This window comes from Colius striatus, chromosome 4 (genome assembly GCF_028858725.1).
Source record: "Colius striatus isolate bColStr4 chromosome 4, bColStr4.1.hap1, whole genome shotgun sequence".
NCBI lineage: Eukaryota > Metazoa > Chordata > Aves > Coliiformes > Coliidae > Colius > Colius striatus.
The window spans coordinates 83,736,427-83,755,488 of record NC_084762.1 but is presented as its reverse complement, the minus strand read 5'-3'; the positions used below and the strand labels follow the sequence as shown (position 1 = coordinate 83,755,488).

General features: G+C 35.1%; 1 protein-coding gene across 3 annotated transcripts in view; it reads left to right on the top strand.

The window, feature by feature from the left end:
* TAF2 (TATA-box binding protein associated factor 2) overlaps positions 1 to 19,062 on the top strand; it is a 63,085-nt gene that overhangs the window by 15,703 nt on the left and 28,320 nt on the right. For all 3 annotated transcript variants that reach the window (XR_009818614.1, XM_061995047.1, XM_061995048.1), the window contains exons 9-18: positions 1,047 to 1,146; positions 2,084 to 2,169; positions 6,017 to 6,152; positions 7,159 to 7,313; positions 9,185 to 9,299; positions 9,400 to 9,509; positions 10,268 to 10,333; positions 12,400 to 12,652; positions 16,097 to 16,237; positions 17,521 to 17,631. Coding sequence is in view for 2 of the 3 variants with exons in the window: in XM_061995047.1 (XP_061851031.1) it covers positions 1,047 to 1,146; positions 2,084 to 2,169; positions 6,017 to 6,152; positions 7,159 to 7,313; positions 9,185 to 9,299; positions 9,400 to 9,509; positions 10,268 to 10,333; positions 12,400 to 12,652; positions 16,097 to 16,237; positions 17,521 to 17,631 (1,273 nt within the window). In the remaining variant the exon portion in view is untranslated. The remainder of the gene's footprint in view (positions 1 to 1,046; positions 1,147 to 2,083; positions 2,170 to 6,016; positions 6,153 to 7,158; positions 7,314 to 9,184; positions 9,300 to 9,399; positions 9,510 to 10,267; positions 10,334 to 12,399; positions 12,653 to 16,096; positions 16,238 to 17,520; positions 17,632 to 19,062) is intronic.

Sequence of the window (19,062 nt, the reverse complement as noted above, 5' to 3'; positions counted from 1 at the left end):
CTTTGAAGACGAGCCTTTGCCTTTCTTTTTTTTGTAACCAGGGTCCATGACTTATTGGATTCACTGGAGGCTTGCACCTGATTGTGGAAGCCTCCATCTTTCTGAGCTTCTTCCCCTCTAATACTACAGAGCCTACTCAGTTTCCTGCAGCTCTTTCACCAGGTTCTGCAGTTCTTGAACTTGAGGGCACCTATGACACATTTTTGCCTCAGAAGCATAGGTCCCTAAGCAGTCTAAATACTCCTTGCATTCCACCTGGACTGAAGCTTCTCTACTGACCGGCTTTGTATGGGTGGATGCATTGACCTTCACCTGGGTTTTGTCCACCTGAGCCCTGGCTTTAGTCCTTAGGCAAGTGCTCACTATTTTGCTAGGTTGAAGCTGAAGCTGGGGCACTTCTCTGACTTCTGCTTGTCTAAACAGGCTGTGGGGTTGTTCCCTGCTCGCCCTGCCTGCATGAACTGCCGCACCACTCCTCCCTCATAAGAACTCCCTTTTTTAATGTCTTTCTTTTATTCACTTCATCATACCCTGTATGTCATTGTTATGTTTAGAATTCTAGGTCATGGTAAATTTGTAGTTTTTATCCATATTTTACTGTTTTAGAACCTAACTGTCACAAGAGATATTTAAATGAGTGTCCACCAAATTGTGAGATAGATATTTTATCTACTTGCTGTCCAGATATTCTACATTGCATTGAGATTTTTATCAAGGGATTAAGGTCATATATTAGCAGTTGTTTTAACTTCAGTGTCAATTTCCACTGTTTCGTTGTTACTGTTTCAGTTAAAATAGGGATTTTTTAATATGTTTTAATCTGGGCCTCTGTGGTAAAAGTTCAGTTTTCACTGGCTTTTCAGTTTCATCGGTCCCGTCCAGATGCCAAGTTACATAAATTGGTTCACAGCTCATCAGACTCCTATTGACTTAAAAAAGTTATATAACCTTCTGAAATTCATGACTATTTTGAGCTGGTCAAAAATACCATCCCTTACAAAATACTTTCTGAAGTGCTATAATTCATGCTTCTTTCTTATTTATAGGTCAGATGAATGGGTGCTAAAGGGAATCTCTGGTTATATTTATGGCCTTTGGATGAAAAAAACCTTTGGTGTTAATGAATATCGTCACTGGATTAAACAGGTAACAAAGTAATAGTAGCATTTTCTGTGTCTTTCAGGCATTTTAAATCAAAGAAGATGCAATATCAAACCAGAATATAGTATAATTTGGCATTGCAATATAAAGAAATGTTGTGAGTTACTTAAGAGTATTCTTCCCAGTTGCTGCAAGGAAGAACACCAAACCAAAATGCATTTCTGTGACTGCCTTATGAGTAATAATTTTCATTGTCTCTCTGTGCAACTGATTTTCCTCTGTTTTTGTTTGGGCTTTTGCATTAAAGTGAAATACAGTTTTTTTAACACTTCTACTATGGGATTCATAAGGAGATATGTTTGGTGAATTTGTTATACTGTGATGGCCGTCCATATAACTCAGAAGGGCTCCAGTGTTAGCTGGGATGGGTATCTTTTAGTATCATTCAAGTACTAAATGAAAAAATGAAACAGGAAAAAATCCCCATTGAGGGAATTTCTTTCCTTGGAAAATAAATTTCAGTCTCAACCCTACGTTTCCAAATGTAATGCTCTGAGACAGGTACTTTCTAGTGATAGTAGAAGTGACTGATCATTCTTTGCCAGTAACATTCATTCACAGAAAGATGTGTATCTTCTTCCTCTTCTTCTCATCACATTCTCTGATTCTTCCTGGTGATCCCTTTTATTTCTTTTCATCAGAGACAATTTATTGAACAGTTTTTCAGTAAATTGTAGTTAAATATTGTTGTGGGTTGACCCACAATCCAGACCCAGAAGTGTTACGTGCTGATTTCTACAGTTCTACTAGTGTTTGCCATGCTGAGGAACATCCCTGATTTTAAAATGCTCTTTGTGTTTGTAAACAAGTTTAATTAGGAAGTATGGCTTAAACAAAGATATGAAAAGCTTTTCTGTCTTCTTTATATAATTTCTTTACTTTTCAAAATTATACTTGCTCTTATGTATGTTGTGCTTTTTAGGAGTTAGATCAAATAGTGGCATATGAACTGAAGACTGGTGGAGTTCTACTGCATCCAATATTCGGAGGAGGAAAAGAGAAAGACAAGTATGTTTGTTTAAGCCACAAGTCATTACAGGGTATGTTTTTATGGGGCCATTAATATATTCCTTGGGTGTGTTGTGTAGCACAAGGCCAAAGACTGAAGATCTTCAACTGCCCAAGGCATGTATTACCAGTCTCATAAAGTACATCTTGAGCATATTTTGTCACTGTTGTTTTATTTTTCTTTCACTTCAGCTCTTGAAGGGAATGAAATACAATGAACGGTTTTACTGCTGTTATGAAACTACTTTTTAGTAAGAGGATGAGAGAGAATATGGAGCCAGAATTTTGACCTGGAGTGGCTATTTCTGGAGTCATTAGTAATCTTTAGGCTTTTTACAATATCATCAGTTTTGTTTTTCTTTGCTGTTTTTGCTTTCTACTCTCAGTTATCACCTGGCAATCTTAAACTGTGATTTCTTAATCAGTTGGAAAAAAAAGTGGATCAGTCATCTGTGAACTGGTAACTGTGAACTGGCTGGGTTTGTGTTTTCCCAGTAACTGTAGCTTCAGTTTTGCTAGCTTAGGAATTTTCCCCTTACCGCTTTTGTCATACTCCTGTACTACCCACTGAGTAGTGCTAACCACTGGAGGTAGAAAAATATTGCTGGAAGTCAAATCAGTAAGTTGATCCAGGTTTCAGTTACAACCTTTTGCTGGCTTTTCCCTTTTTTTTTTTTTTCTAGTTATGACGCAGCCTGACAAAGAATTGTTCTTTGGAAACTCATGAGCAGTGTGTGCAAAACTGTCAGGTTGAGCATGTCCAGATGGAGTGGGAGAACATGTGAATTTTTTGAGGCTTTACTGCAGCAGAATCCCCTATACTATGAAAGTACAACCAAAACTGTCTGCAGGAGTGGTTCTCTTGCATTTGAGTGCATACAAATCCATAAATGTACAAATATCCCATTTAAAATTTGAATAGTGATTTTTTTGAGGGATAAAAAAACCATTAAGAAAGTGTTTTCTAACATCAGGAATAGGCCATATGGGCTAATTTCCCAGCCAGGTGAATCCTCAACAGCTACTGTGTTTTGTGGGTGTGATAGTCACAGGTGCACCTCATGTCTGTGTATGCATATGGATGCCAAGCGCTTACTCAGTTTTGCTTGTCTGCTCATGATGGATTTTGATATAGTTCATTATCCTGTTTCTTCAAGTAGTGAAAAAGACCAAATACCTAAATGCTTTTATCACATATGCCTCTGAAAAGCAAGTTACAGCCAGCAGCAGTCATTTTTAGACATGCTGTTGGTGCTGACATATTTTTTTAAGAAAAATTTGGGGTCCTGAATTAGGTCTTGACAGACATAATTGGCAGCGTTACAACTTGGCAGCATGCTTTGCTATACAGAGAAACTGAATTCATGTTGGCAGGATCACGTGAGACTAGAGAAAACGGGCCCATATTTAAAAAGGAAATCTACAAAAATAAAAATCTCTTTTGTACCTGCTAATTTTATTGGTTTTATTGTGTTTGTTCTAGAATTGGACATAAATAATTGACAAAATGCTGTTCTAGTGCTCTTAAATGTACATTTCTTCTGTGTGATGTATCACTGTTAGAACATTTCTACAGCTATTCATGACTTCATTGTGTTATAGCTTGTTAATAAGTCATAACATTACTTAAGTATAAAGTACAACTTACTGTTTGTTGTAGATTGCAAAGTTTCTTTATATGTAAATAAATTAAGTATATCTTCCTGACTCTGGGGAATAGTTTGTATCTAGGGGAGCTGTTTTCCTAATGATGTCTAAAACATTTCTCTCCAATATATTTTTTGCATTTCTTGTGGTTGTTACGATGTAGTTTCCTGACAAGCATATTTGCATTACAGCAGTCCTAATTAATAGTAACATGAGTAAAAAATTTGACTAATGTTATTTTTCAACTAAATTAGAAGTAGATTATGGAAATAGTCAGGGAAAAACCTCTTCAGGCATATGAACTGATTTCTGTGCAAAACACAGTTCTCGGGTTCTTTCTGTTTATGTCTGGTAAAACATAAGCACTCTTCTCCAGAGCACTTCAAAAAAGAAAAAAAAAAAGCTTGGGAATATGGAAAAAAAACCAAACCCAAACTGCAGGTTAACTTCTGTATGGATGAAAGCTTCAAAACAAACCTTTGTGTGCTGTGTTTGCATTTTGTGTTCTTCCCTCTCACATTTTGTTTTTCTTCGGTCTTTGATTGTGCTGGTACCACTCTATTGTAAAAATTAAAAGCCTCAAGAAGTTTGTGTCTATTTCAAATGGGAAAAGCCCATTGACAAGTTACAGTGAAGGACCAGAATGTGCTTGAGACCACGAACATTATAAACTTGCATGGAAGAGCTAATTCAGTTTTCACTTTGACAAAGGTTCTAGGCCCACATTGCCAATTGTAATTCTCTTTTGGTTCCAATTCAATAAAAGTTTTAGAAATATAACAATTGAAGAAAAATACAGCTGAAAGAAATGTATTAATATTGAATGGAATACAAAACATAACTGTCAAATACAAACTTGTCTCAGTTTTGATTCGCAGTTAAATAATGTAACCAGTACCAAAATCATCAACACTTAGTAAATTTAAGAAGGCCAAGAATGTGGGTCCTGGCTTGGTTGTAATTTTCAAGAAAAGAATTTTACCAAAGTCAAACCACTGTATAATTTGAAGACAGATAGTTTTTATACTGAGACCAGATTATTATATAATGTCTGAGCCACAACCTCGGTTTCCTCCTTGCATTTCAATTCCTTCATGGTTGCTAACCCTTCCCTACCTCAGAATATAGGAATATCATAAGTAACAGGACAATTTTGATAACGAGAACTTTAGCAATTGCCTGTGAACTAGAAAGAGCAAGTAGTAAATCCAAGTACCTCGTTATTCATATACATACTATAGCTAAGAAAGGTAGTACTTGCTTACATTTAGAAATATTTTTCTTTTCGCATCTTCCTAAAAACAGACATTCATGAGTAAAGTCAAGGGGGTCTCCCAGTAAATAGAAGGATGGGAAAAAATTGTTGCAGCTACGTTGATTCTTGCCATCTCCTGAAATGTTTAGAGCCACAGATAAGAAACTTAAGTACTGCTCCTGTCCTGTTAGAACACTCTGCTGGCTCATGTCATTCAACTGCATGAATTGAGTGTTCAGAGTTAAAATGGCTTGTTTAATAGGGTCTTTGAAGGTTCTGGAAGACCAGTATCTTCCTGAGGTAGCTGGCATAAAAAATCAGTCTTACAGTGCTTAAATTTGATAGTTACAATTCATGAATTATTTCGTTCTGTCTTGCAGTGTCTTCTGAAGCCTTTGGGCAAATCAGGTGTCCATCTGGAAATAGTTTAGTTAGGTTATCTACAAGCAAGACTCAAGAGAAGAGTCCAATTTTAAGCCCAGAAGTTCTACATTTTAATATCTACATTAATATAATTGTGTACTTTATAAATGTAATTTTTCTAAATATTGCATCATTCTAATTATATTTTATAGTTATCTAATAGACAAATATGTTATTTATATATAAAATATTCACTATGTACAGTCACTTTTTAAATGGAAGAGGAGGGCTGTCAGTTGGTAATTTCCAGATGCACGTTCCAGATTCCTTGCTCTGGTTGCTGCTGCTACCACTGTTTACTGCAATACATGGCATGTGTAACCTGTCTTTGTACAGTACTTGCTGTATGCCAGGGACACGTCACCTTACTGTACAAGTAGGCACTCATTTTAAGTGTGTCTTAATTTATAACTTCTAAGCAGTAGAAGAGGTCCTGAGTAATTCTTAGTGCAACTATAATCTGCTAAAGTATCTTTCATTTCATAAAATGCAAAATAAAGAGCTTTTTTTTCTTTTTTTCAGCCCTGCATCACACTTACATTTTTCTATCAAACACCCGCATACACTGTCCTGGGAATATTACACTATGTTCCAGTGTAAAGCACATCTCGTTATGAGACTCATTGAGAACAGGATTAGCATGGAGTTCATGTTACAGGTATTGAAATGATTATGTGAAATACAGACCACTTCTTGTCTTTAGGTGCATTTCTATTTGTTAAGTGGAGTTTAAGGGAGAGCAAAAGAGATCATAGTATGATTCCTTTTTTATTTCAGTTTTAGCAGAATAGAACATAGCTAATAAGTCAGCTCTTTTCTTACACATAACTTGTAATGGTATAACTTTTAATGTTAAGGTATTTCATCGTTTTGGGTTATTGTGATCGGTTGTTACCACTGAAGACCCATTTTACTGACAGCAAGTAGTGCTGCTGTGGCTAATCTAATTATTTACTTCATAAATAATGAAAGTAATGAGAACCCAGCTTCTGCTTTCTGCACTATGTAAAATTTTCAGAACCTGATTGTTTTTTTCTAAAACCAGATGTAGTCAGTAATCTGGTTTAGTGTGGATAATTTTTGAAAGCTGATCTTTTAATGGATTTTGTGTGTATATATCTAACAGAGGAAGTTGGATCTTTGAAAAAGTTCAAGTGGAGAAAATTGACTAAAAATGCACCCCTTACCCTCTGCATTATGATTTGGTCAATTAAGGCCACACCTGCTTGTAGTGACTAACCTCAGGGGTGCTTAGAGCCAGAAAATGAATGCAAAAAAGCTGTTTCTATATTTTGCTTTGAATTCAGCTTGTTTAAAAAGCTACTTGGGAAGTTGTACCTGTAAGCAGAAATAAGCAAAGATTTTTGTTTAATTTTGTTACTCTTAAACCTTTCTCATGTTAAGAAGTTGGGGTTTCAAAGCTTTCTCAGCATCATGGATGGTTTGTCTTAAGTAAAAATATACTTGTGTCCTCAAATCATAATCTTCGCTATAGAGAAGCAAATAATTTTCTTAAATGTCATTATTTTGAAAGACTGTTTTGAGGCCAGTTATCAGAGAATAGCTTTATTGGCCTTTACTTTCAATTCAGCTGCAGCTAAACAGAAAAGCTTATTTTATATATGGAAGTACTTAATGAAAGTAATAACTTCGTATCATTTTAGGTTTTCAACAAGTTGTTGAGTCTGGCCAGCACTGCTTCATCTCAGAAGTTCCAGTCACACATGTGGAGTCAGATGTTGGTTTCCACATCTGGGTTTTTGAAGTCTATCTCAAATGTCTCTGGCAAAGACATCCAACCTTTAATAAAGCAATGGGTGTATCCTTTTTATTTTTGGTCTGGATTGTTAATAAGGAGAATGAATTTGTTTTTTAATTGGCACTACGAAAAGAATGTGAAGAAAGGTATGAAATAATTTTGTTTAAAACAGTGAAGTACATTATTCTTTGAATTAAATGTGTGAGCCACAGATTCACACTTCTTTCTTAGTTATTTAAAGTATGCTGGCTTTTTTGCATGTTCTGTACTTGTAGAAATTTCATTATTTGAAGTTTTACTTTAAAAAAAGCACAAGAACTGTGTTGGAATTTAAGGCCAAATTATACTAAAGGGATTCCAGAGGACACTGCCCATAGAAATATGCCAAAGTCTGACATGGAAAATGCTATAGTCTGGTGCATTTTAAGATGTGATTTCCAGTAAATCATCGTGAAATAAGTAGCCTAAAGTTCAGATTGATAGTTTTAAGTTACACTGATATTTAATAGCTTGGTAGCTTGTCTTAGTATTAAAATTCCAAGTAAGGTAAGCCTCTGTGTATTTATTTTTCGAATTTAAGTGACATGAGTCAAGAAAAAGAGTTTGGATTTGGATATCTTGGGTTGATCTGAGGGGAAATATAGTCTTCCTGCATGTAAGAGGTTTAATTGGTAGCCTAGTCTGCAAGCTAAAATGATATGTGACTGCGGCAAAGCATTGCCCTGGTGTTCTATCAGAAAACAAAAGTAGATAAATATATTTAGACATTATTTGAGGTAATAATGTTCAAGCATCTTAGTATTTAACTAAAAAACATTGTACGAGAATGATTGCAACCTCCCTACCACGCTTCAAACACTGTTGCACCTGTGATAGTACGTTTTCCACCTTGGAAGACCACAACAGGTCTTTGAATTGTTTGGGAGGAAATCTTAATAAGTGGCACTGTCCTGTGCTGTTAACAGTTACTGTGTTGATGCTGAGATTAAACCTTTTGCTGAAGATGCCACTAAAAAGGCCTTAATCCGTACCTGATGACAGAGTCACAGAGACCTTTTATGAAGGCAGCTACCATGAACAGATTCAGTCTGAGGTATCTAGCCAAATGACCATATTTGTGAATTAATAATGCATGTATGATAAAAAGCCTCTTTGAATTGGGAACTTCTTCCCTTAAATGTCAGGATATGAACAAACTTTTCTTTCCCTGCTTTTGCATTATATTTGCAGAGACTTGTTGGGAGCATGCACTAGACTAAAATACTTCACTCTAGTGTTTACTTTTACTCTGAACGAAGTGTAGTCGTGGCTGACATTCCAATGATAAAGTTATTCACAGGGACAGTTCACTTGAGGAAATCATTGCCTTTGATGAAAATGCAGAGGGAAGTCATTTTTATCAGTCATAGAGTGAACTCTCATGTATCTGTATATACACACACACACACATATGAATGCTCACAGTGACCCAGTTTTTCAAACTACAATAAAATGATTGTTAAATGTAGCATAAATAGAACCCAGAAGCTGATATTTACGTTTTCCTCTGAGCTTTATTTCAGCTTTATTTAAGACAAATCATTTTGTAATTACAGAAGTCTTACTCAGTTATTTCAGAGCACACAACAAAGACACTGAATATAGTGAGGTCCTGTGTAGTTTTTCATAAGGCCTTTTTATTACTGAATAATTTTTGTTCTACTTTGTTTTTTCTCCATAAGTTACATGATTTTACCTTAAAGAACTGTTTAAAGAACAAAAAAATTAAAAATTTATGAATGAATAAAAGTGTTTTCACTTTCTGATTTTCTTGGGGTGGGAAATTCTAGGAAGAAGAAAGCATAAAACAAATGTAAAGAATTAAAACATTGAGTGTTATGTTTGTTTATAACTACTGCATTGTGCTGTAGAGTTCCTATACTGCTTATTAGAGATCAGAGTGGAGTGGTAAAATTTTATGGTAGTTTTGCATTTAATAGAAAGCGGAATGTATTGGAGTTGGAAATAAAACAAGACTACACATCTCCTGGGACTCAGAAATATGTGGTAAAGCCAATTTTCCATCTTTTACCTACACGTACAAGTATGACGTTTACATTAGTAAGTATCATTTTAATGCTAATAACAAAATCTTGTCAACTTGAAGGGTCCTCTTAAAGTGACAGTGCAAGAACTTGATGGGTCATTCAACCATACACTGCAGATTGAAGAAAACAGTCTTAAACATGATATACCTTGCCATTCTAAAAGCAGAAGGTAAGAATTAAAAAACAAACTGTATTTTTGGTACAGATGTATGAAAACATATAATGCATTTGATGATAAATTTATGCTTTTTGAAATTTTATGATTTGTCTTGTTAATCTGAATAAGATTTATCTGTCATGTAAGGGTAGAAAATAGAACTTACTAATGTTTATGGACAGCAAGAAAACTTACATTTTATATGCAGTTCTTTAAGCAATTTTATAAAAGTTTTTCAGAGAGCTTATTTATCTAGAATGAGTTGAATGAAGACTCTTAATTAACCAAATTATTCACAATGCCTTTGAATGGAAAAGGTAAATTAGAGGGAAGACAAATGTAGGCTAGAGGAGTGCCTCAAGTTAAGATGTATGAATGAAGCATTTACATAGTTTTCCCTTTCTGTTAAGTGCCAGGGCTGTTGACTAAACCTAATGAGAAAGAAAAGTGTCATACTTTCCAAATAGATTATCTCAATTTCTTAATGCATTTTAATAACTATTTTGACCTCTCTTTCTCAAAAATGTATGCTTATATGTAATTGGTTTAAACTTGACTCCACAATTTTTACAATGTAAAGTATTGGTGATTATCATTTGAACAAAACTGGTGCACAGCTCAACTTTGTGAATATTGTTGCTGAAGGGAGCATTATTTTTTCAGTGTAGTGAAATACCTGAGTACTTTGGCAGGCTTCACTCCATTTATAGACATATCTTTACTTACATGGTAATTAATATTTATTTTATCTGTTATCTCTTCTTTAATAGAAATAAGAAGAAAAAGATTCCACTGATGAATGGAGAAGAGGTAGACATGGACCTTTCTGCTATGGAGTAAGTTAGCTTGTTGGAGTTTTCTCAGTGTGAGATTCATACGTGTTCCCCTTGTCTAAAGCATTCTACTTTGACAGATTTGATAGTTATCACAGAATCTCAAGGGTGGGAAGGGACCTTGAAAGATCATCTAATCCAACCTCCTTGCCAGAGCAGGACCACCTAGAGTAGGTCACACAGGAACTCATCCAGGTGGGTTTTGAATGTCCCCAGAGAAGGACAACAACCCATCTGGGCAGCCCATTCTGTAAGTTTCTCCTTAATGTTTCTTTGGAACCTCTTATGTTCCAGCTTATACCCGTTACCCCTTGTCCTATCATTGGACAAGAATATTTTACTTGATTATATATATGACAAATGTCAAGGATATACCACATCTTTTTTCATTCTTTGAGTCTTTCCTTCTGTAGCTAGGAAAAATGCCGGAGAAGTGTAAAATGTCTGGGTTACCTATTCTAATCAGTTTTTAAAAAAAAACTTAGGCATGATAAAATGATATAATGAATTACTTGATTCCTTCTTAAACATTTTTAATGGTATCTTTCAGCTGACTTTATAGGTAAAATGTAGAAAAGAATTTGCTTGAAATAACAATTTTTGTTGGACCTCTGTGAAGACCATTTAACTGGCACTAAGAGAGACAAGTTCCTGCAAGCTGTGCTTCGTTACAAAAGAATCCTTTTAGATTTAAAATAAGTGATTAAATACTTTGTACTAAAATCCATACTGATGTTTATTTCAATTGGAACTGCTTAGCTCTTTGGAAACATATTCTTGCTCAACGTAAATACCTGCTTTACCCTCTTAAGTTGGAACCAGTGGTGCTCTCAGAAACACTAGAGATGTCAGTACCTTATTTGCTGTCTGAGAGAAGTAAATAATCCAATCTTGACAATTAATGGTGTCTCTTTGAAGAAGGGTAGATTGCTGTCAGCTTAAAAATATTGGAGATTCTTGTAAACTTAACCTCATTGTAATATGATAAGGAATTATTTTATAAGGGATATTTTCTTTGGACAAGTTATTGCTTTTATGTGATAGTTAAATAAATAGTCTTTTAATTGTATTGAAGAGCCATTAGCGTTGTGAGTAGTTTTGTTCAAGTGGCCATTGCATTATGCTTAATGAGACTTTAATGACCTTTGAACTGGTACATGACTTTATGCAGTTTGCTTCTGCTTTGTTTATCTGCTAACCTTCTAATCTGCAATACTGTCTGTCTTTTATCCAGTTTGGATTCCTCTGCTCCATTCTTCTAAATCCCATGTATACACTCGTATTTTCACTATTCTTTCTTCTCCAGCTACTGTCTTGACAGTAATTCCAGATATTCCACAAATTTATGTAGACATCATTCCAAAGTCTTTCCTAATTCCACATCTGTATTTTGCTGTTTCTAAGTGTAAGACTTTGTTGTATGGTTTGTGCTTGTTACTTATGCAGTCATAGTGCTGTGTAAATACTGAAGTACGAAACGCTTGTTTGGGTGGAATACAACTGAGTAATTTTATCTGTAGGACTAAAACTTTAATCCTTACTTTAGTTTTTATTATCATTTAGTTTGTCAATTCTGTGTATTTGCATGGTTACCCTTGTCAGCTTTTAATATCATAGCATGTGTGTTTGTAAAACATTTTCACATCTATTGTTAAAAAATAGTATATCAAAAAATGGGTATTTACCACCAGGTTTTCTTTGGTGGATTTGTTTTGTAATCCGAATCTGTAGAAAGTGATCAAGTACTGCTCAATTTTTAAAGTTATATTTCTGAATTAGTAGAATTAATTATATTCAGATTATACAGCAGTTTACTCTGAACTCAAATCTGTAAGTTAAAAATACTAAAGCACTGTATTCACTTTCATTTATTAGTTATTTGGACAGATTGCACCAAGAGGCTATAAAATTGTTGTTCTAGAAGCAGAAGATTAGACCAGGTGACTTTTAGAAGTATTCTCTACCTTAGATTCTTTTTCAAAAATACCTCATAACAAGTTAAAACACCTTTTGAGTCTTTATAGTCTTGAAATGTTGTAAGCTATAAGTGTTTTTCATCTCTGTCCTAGTGCTGATTCCCCATTGCTCTGGATAAGAATAGACCCTGATATGTCAGTACTGAGAAAGGTAGAATTTGAACAATCTGACTTCATGTGGCAGTATCAGCTTCGATATGAGAGAGATGTGGTGGCACAAGAAGAAGCCATTCTAGCATTGGAAAAGTTCCCTACTCCAGCATCACGACTTGCACTGACTGACATACTAGAACAGGAGCAATGTTTCTACCGAGTGAGAATGCTGGCCTGCTTCTGCCTTGCAAAGGTGAGGTTGTGTGGATGGGAAGAAATACACTAGACATTGTAAACATTTGAAAATGGGTCAAAACTCATTACATTTCTTAACCTGGCTTGATATTTAGCCTCTTAAAAGTGTTTGTCAAGTATTTTTAACATGACTGATTTGAAAGGAAAGGTGTATTATTTTAGTCTGTAAGTGGAGACTGCAGAAGCCTTTCATAATTGTCAAAGTTGAGATGTCAGACATGAAAACCACACGGGATTTTTCCAGATTTCATTAAGTGGCAAAAAATAAAAGACTTCTGTTTAATTTTTCTCAGAGCCAAGATGTACTTTTTTTTTAATTTTACTGGGAAGTTCCTTGGCATCTATGTTGAGAACTTTGAAGTGCTGAAGTTCATCTGTCTAATATGAATTCAGATTGCTGCTCTATATTGTTTCAGATTGAATAGGGGCACAAAATAAACATCATAGTGGTCTGCAATGAAATATTTAAAACCAAATAATTGACTTGAAAAAGGGAAGATCTTTTTCTATGTAGACACAAAATTTGCATTAAGAATGAAAATTAGAGAACCCTATAAAACAGATGGCTGGAAACACAGAAGAATAAGAATTTCTGAAAGAGAATGTTGTTGACGTACTTTTATGGACATAAAGACATACTGACAGTTTGTAGAGTTCAGAGTATGTGCTATGTAGCTCTTGAGAATGGTTCAGTACCTCAATAGAAATAAATCCTTAGGCCATATTTTGAAAAGGAAAATCAAATAAATGTATTTTAGTATTACAAAACACTGATGTTATACTGCCAAGGTATGTGCTAGCATTAGTACAGCTACTTTCTGAATTAATATATGCACATTTTGTAATGAACTCACTTGGAATATTTAAAAGTGCATTTTCCACATTAAGAACATGAAGAGAGAGTTGTTATGACTCTGGAGGTCTTCAAAATCTGCCTGGACTTGTTCCTGTGTGAACTAATCAGGGTGGACCTGCTTCTGAAGGGGGGTTGGACTAGATGATCTCTGAAGATCCTTTTCAACCCCTACCATTCTGTGATTCTATGAATTCTTCTGTCTTTACTCTGAATTCTCAGGCAATTGGACTGGAGATAATTACAACCAGTTTTGCTCAGTTGTAATTGCATGAAAAAGCTTGGATCTAGAGTTAAGCTTGTTGACTTACAGAAAAAAAGATTATAAGACTAAGCAACAAGTGTGGCTGTGACAGTGAATCAAGGTGAAGGAGCATGGCAGGGCAGACTTGTAGATATGTTTATGTAAGTTACCTAGGAGGAAAGTGTAATCTATTCTATTAATAGCTCCAACGTCAGGATATTTAATAATAATTACTTCTTATTGCCATTAACTCAGTTTAATTTTCTCTACTTGTAAATATTCAGGATTTGTATTCTATATTGAAAAAAAGCCAAGTCTCTCATGTTTAGTAAGGAGAGGATTTTTTTGTTGTTGATTTGCAGCTTTAGCTAAGCTGTGGTTACTATTGTAAAATACTCTTGGTGTACTTGTACTGGTACAGAGAAATGGTAGGTGACAATGCAATTACAAAACTGAATTTACTACACTTTCTAAATGTATACTGCATTGGAAAATGGCACTTTTTTCTCTCATGAATAAAGTATCCAGGTAACATATGAAATCCTCACTGATAAAGAAGTCAATAGATGTGTGAGTGCATGCACATGCACACACTTTGCTGAGTAGTGCATGACAAATGACCCCACAGAGGAAGAAGAAACCAGTGTCATAATAGTAATTCCTGGGAGTATGCAGGTTCATTTGCCCTCTCAGATCCATTGAAGTGTTGGTCATGTGCTATATGGCTTAGAAAAGCAACAACCACATCACACACTCCCCTTAAATATTGAGTAGTTTCATAGTTACGCGTGATGTCTTAGGCCAGGTTTTCATGCTATACTGAATTGAGGAATGCAAAAGTAGAATGTACCTGCTGTCATGTTAAGTACAAATAATGCTGTATAACTTGTGTTATACTGAAATCATTGTAATTCAGAGTATATAGCATATCAGTAGAATAGGTTCTGTTAGTATTTAAAGAGAAATTCAAATGAGTCAGAAAAGATTACGACCAAAAAGTACTGATAAGATGCTGATTTAACTACTACTGTTGTTTTAATTGTAAAATACTGTTGTCAAACTAGTGATTTTGCAAAATGAAATGCTTAAAATAAGTAGAAGTTTAAAGTATTTTAACATTTACACCCCAATTTTAATAGAGACTATCTTGTCAATATAGTAAACTCTGGTAAGATTTTATTTTACACTGCTACATAGATTTCACATTTGCAATTTTAAGTTTACCATATGGTTTCTAAGCAGTCTTCAGGATTAAGCTTCCTCTGCAGAAAGAATTATGTACCTTACAGGAAAACAGCTAAACCTGTATCTTTAATTAGAATACTTCAGTTCTTGGAAAGGAAACATCTAGTCTGACTGCAATATTTTCTCTCTCTGACTTAGTGAGAAAATGGTTTTCAGTAATAAAGCACTCATCTTATTTAAAGAGCAATGGTGAAGGAGTTTGCTACCCATTTTCAAGCCTTTATCTTAATGCTTATGTAATACCCTTGGAAACGAGAAAAAAATTTAGAAGAAAATCATCAAATTCATTTTCTTCTGTGTGAAAACAGTTTTACCCTTAGTTTGTGGTGGGTCTGTAACAATGGAAACTCCTGCTACCCCATTTGGCCCCATTTGTCTGTGCACATACATGCACACTCACACGATCTGTCATCAGGTTTAATTTGTCATCAGGCAGAGGTGCTCTTGTCTGCAGGCTTTTGTTGCTCCAAACAGCAAATGTGTGAACCCCATGATGCTGGGAAGACACAAAAGCAATTTTGTCCTTGTGGAACCTTACCACTTTACACAGACTTTAGCAATAAATTTGTCTCAGTGCACAGTCTTCTTGTGAATTACAATTAAAGTTGGAGGTAACTGACTTGCCTTTCACTTTAGGGGTGGTCTTTAGTCTTCGGGTGGCTAAAGCCTGCTTAAAGTCTAGGTAGAGGTTACTGGCAGGGTAAATTTGGGAAGTCGATGTTGCAAAAGCCTCTTCCATCACTGGCTTCTGTAGAGTCAGAAAACTTGGCTTACTTTACACAGAATTTTCATGTAAAATATAAAAGGAGAAATAATTAAGAACAGAAGTTTATCATGGGAAGATAATTAGTTGCAGACATCTTCTATGTGGAATGACTTTAATGAAATTTACCTTTAACAAAGAGAAGATATACTGAGAGTGGCAGTGGAAACTTTACTGATACAAGATAATACATTGGTGAAAATATGTATCTATTTTAAGGTCAGTACATTCTTGGCAATTATCCTTTTATATTATGGGAAATGTGTATTTTTCTACAGCCAAGCTAAACTTGCAGTGGTGATGTTAATACGATTTCCCTTCCCCCTTAATTACACAGATTGCAAATTCCATGGTAAGCACATGGACAGGACCACCAGCCATGAAGTCACTCTTTACCCGAATGTTTTGTTGTAAGACTTGTCCAAACATTGTGAAGACCAACAACTTCATGAACTTTCAGAGCTATTTTCTGCAAAAGGTAAATTTTTGTTCATTGACCATTTGAAAAGAAAATTTCAGTAGACACAAATGTTCCTACAGTCAACAACTACAGGAACACATATAGCACAGTCCTGATTTACCCCTTCACAAAAATCCCAAATAACTAGTTCTCTTATACGTCCCATCTTAGGAAAAAATGATTTAAAATTTTAGCAGGTTTTTTGGAGCAGCAGAAGTTAAATTAGCAGTTTCTTCAGAAGAGTGGAGAACATAAAATAATCAGTAGTAAATATTTGAGAGCTTATTCATAAGTAGAATTTATTGCACATTAACGAAGCTACTAATTTTATCTTTTAGATGAAATGAGCAGCTATCTTTATTCTTTAATGGCAATGATATCGTACTGCAAGTAAAATCTCATATTTCTTAAATTGGTGGGCTTTTTAGTTCAAGGCACTGCATAATCCTTCTTACCCTCTCTTTTCCATTAGCTGTTAACATCATGTATTGCTGCAGCTTATTTTGATGTTGATGCAAGTTTTTTTTACTGGGACCTCTACTTGTTTAGTTATACAGTAGATAACAAAACAAATTACAATGTTTTTCTCTCAAGGTTCACTTTACAATTAGTAGATGATTGAGTTCTTCTATTGTAGATTTCAGGTTTATGAAGAAAATTCAGATTTTGTTTTCTTAATCTATCTAAAACTGCTTCATCCTTTTGCTCATGTCTTTTTCTTGGACTTTTGAATTTTTCTACCCTTCTTGCCATTGTTCAGTCTTTCTCACTAAATGTTACACTTCTTTCCCTTTTAATCCCATGTCCCAAGTTTATACATCTAGAGTAAGACTCCTGAATTTATGTGAGTGGAACCTAGTGAGCTGCTTAGCTCATTGTAAAATAGACACCTAGTCAGGCTAATACCTGTCTGGCTAATAAATCTTTAGGCTTCACTGATGGTACTCTATCTATACGTTTCAATGGTAGTTGAATTTAGACATGTTGTTCCTGTGAAAGCCCCCAAATTCAGTGTCTCTCAGAATTGGTTCCATAATAATTTTTTGTGTTCCATTATTTTGAGAATCTCTTGTTGGATATATTTTTTTTCAAATTTCTGCACTACAACTAATTGTTGAGCAATAATTGCATAGTTTATTTGATCTGAAAGTTATATACCATGTGATATAACTTTCAAATAGCATTTAAATGCAACTTTTCAGAAGTTTCTTCTTGTAAATTTGTTAATTGCTTGTTTTCAGGGTGTAGCTCTATTCAGGACTATAATTTTACTAATATAAGATCTTGATTTTATTACACAGACTATGCCTGTTGCCATGGCCCTTCTGAGAGATGTCCATAATCTCTGTCCTAAGGAGGTTTTAATGTTTATTTTGGATTTGATCAAGTATAATGATAACAGGAAGAATAAGGTAAAGAATGTGTTTATTTTAATCTCATTTTTTTGTTGAAAAAAAACCTCAGTTAATATACTGCATGGTGTTTTACACCAGTAATGTAAATATCAGGCTAGGAAAGTTAATGAAAAGGTGATATGCTAAATCAAACAGTAAATGTTACAGAATGTTCTGTAGCTGACATTTCTATGGCAGTGTTTCTTGGATGTTTCAAAGCTATTTGTGCTTGTTGATTTACCAAGGACCTGCCTGTCTTCATTTGCACACATATTTTTCCTGTTTTACTCTTTTTTTTTTTTCAAAAGACTCGTGTTGAGAAAATGGGCTTGAGGCTAACATGTAGCATGCAAAGCACTGGTTTCTTGGACTGTTTCCTACCTTGAGAAGAGTATTTGATAGAGCAAGGAAAGGAAATTTAACGATACACAGGACACTCAGATTCTGGGTTCTGAATGTCAACTTAGCTCACAGAACTGGATTATGTTCATCTAGTTAAATAACAGTTGAAACCCAGTTTAATATTGTTCCATCACTAAATTGGACCATCTGAGTTGGAAGTGTTGCCATCTGAAGTTTCCCACACAGACCACCTCTGAAGGATGATTATGTGACCTTCCAGATCCTGAGATGGTACAAAATTCCATCTCCCTAGCTACAGAAGAAGTCTACAACTGTTAGGAGTCTAGCAGAATCTTCCCAATTAAGTACTCAAACTGAGTGGAAAAAATCTGAAGCGTGTTAAGCTTCACTTTCTTGTGTGTAGAAACACATACTGTAACAAGATACTTGGTGCAAGATTCCTGAAATAAGAGGACAATAGAGGGTGGAGAGGTAGAGTTAGACATGTGAGTGCAGGTAGCGGTCACAGAATGTGGTGAGTCATGCTAACATCCCACCACCACCAAGGGAGAGATCCTGCCTCACTTTTCTACATATCACTTCCACACATATATTTGACATGTACTGAATCTGACAGATATTCTGTTTAGATTCAGCTAACTAATATTCAAAACCAGTACTTTTTTCTTCTTTATAAATTTTATTTTTATACTTTTAGCTGCTTACTAACATGGCCAACAAATAAGAGCCAGCATAATGGAAGGGGTGAAACTTTGAGCCCACATAAAAGGAGCGAATGAAGAAGCAAGATTGTCCTCGCTGAGCAGCAGTGAGCCCATTAGTTCATCTCAGAAGCCTGTGAAGTTGCTGTCTAGATAAACTGATTTTCTCAGGTGCCAAGCATCCATTATCTTGGTAACCTTGGTACTGAATGTAATTAGGTGCTCACATTTGGAAGTAATGGCTTTTCTTTTTCATAGAATCACAGAATGGTAGGGTTGGAAGGGACCTTTAGAGATCATCTAGTCCAACCCTCCTGCAGAAGCAGGGTCACCTAGATCAGATTGCACAGGAACATGTCTAGGCGGGTCTTGAAGACCTCCAAGG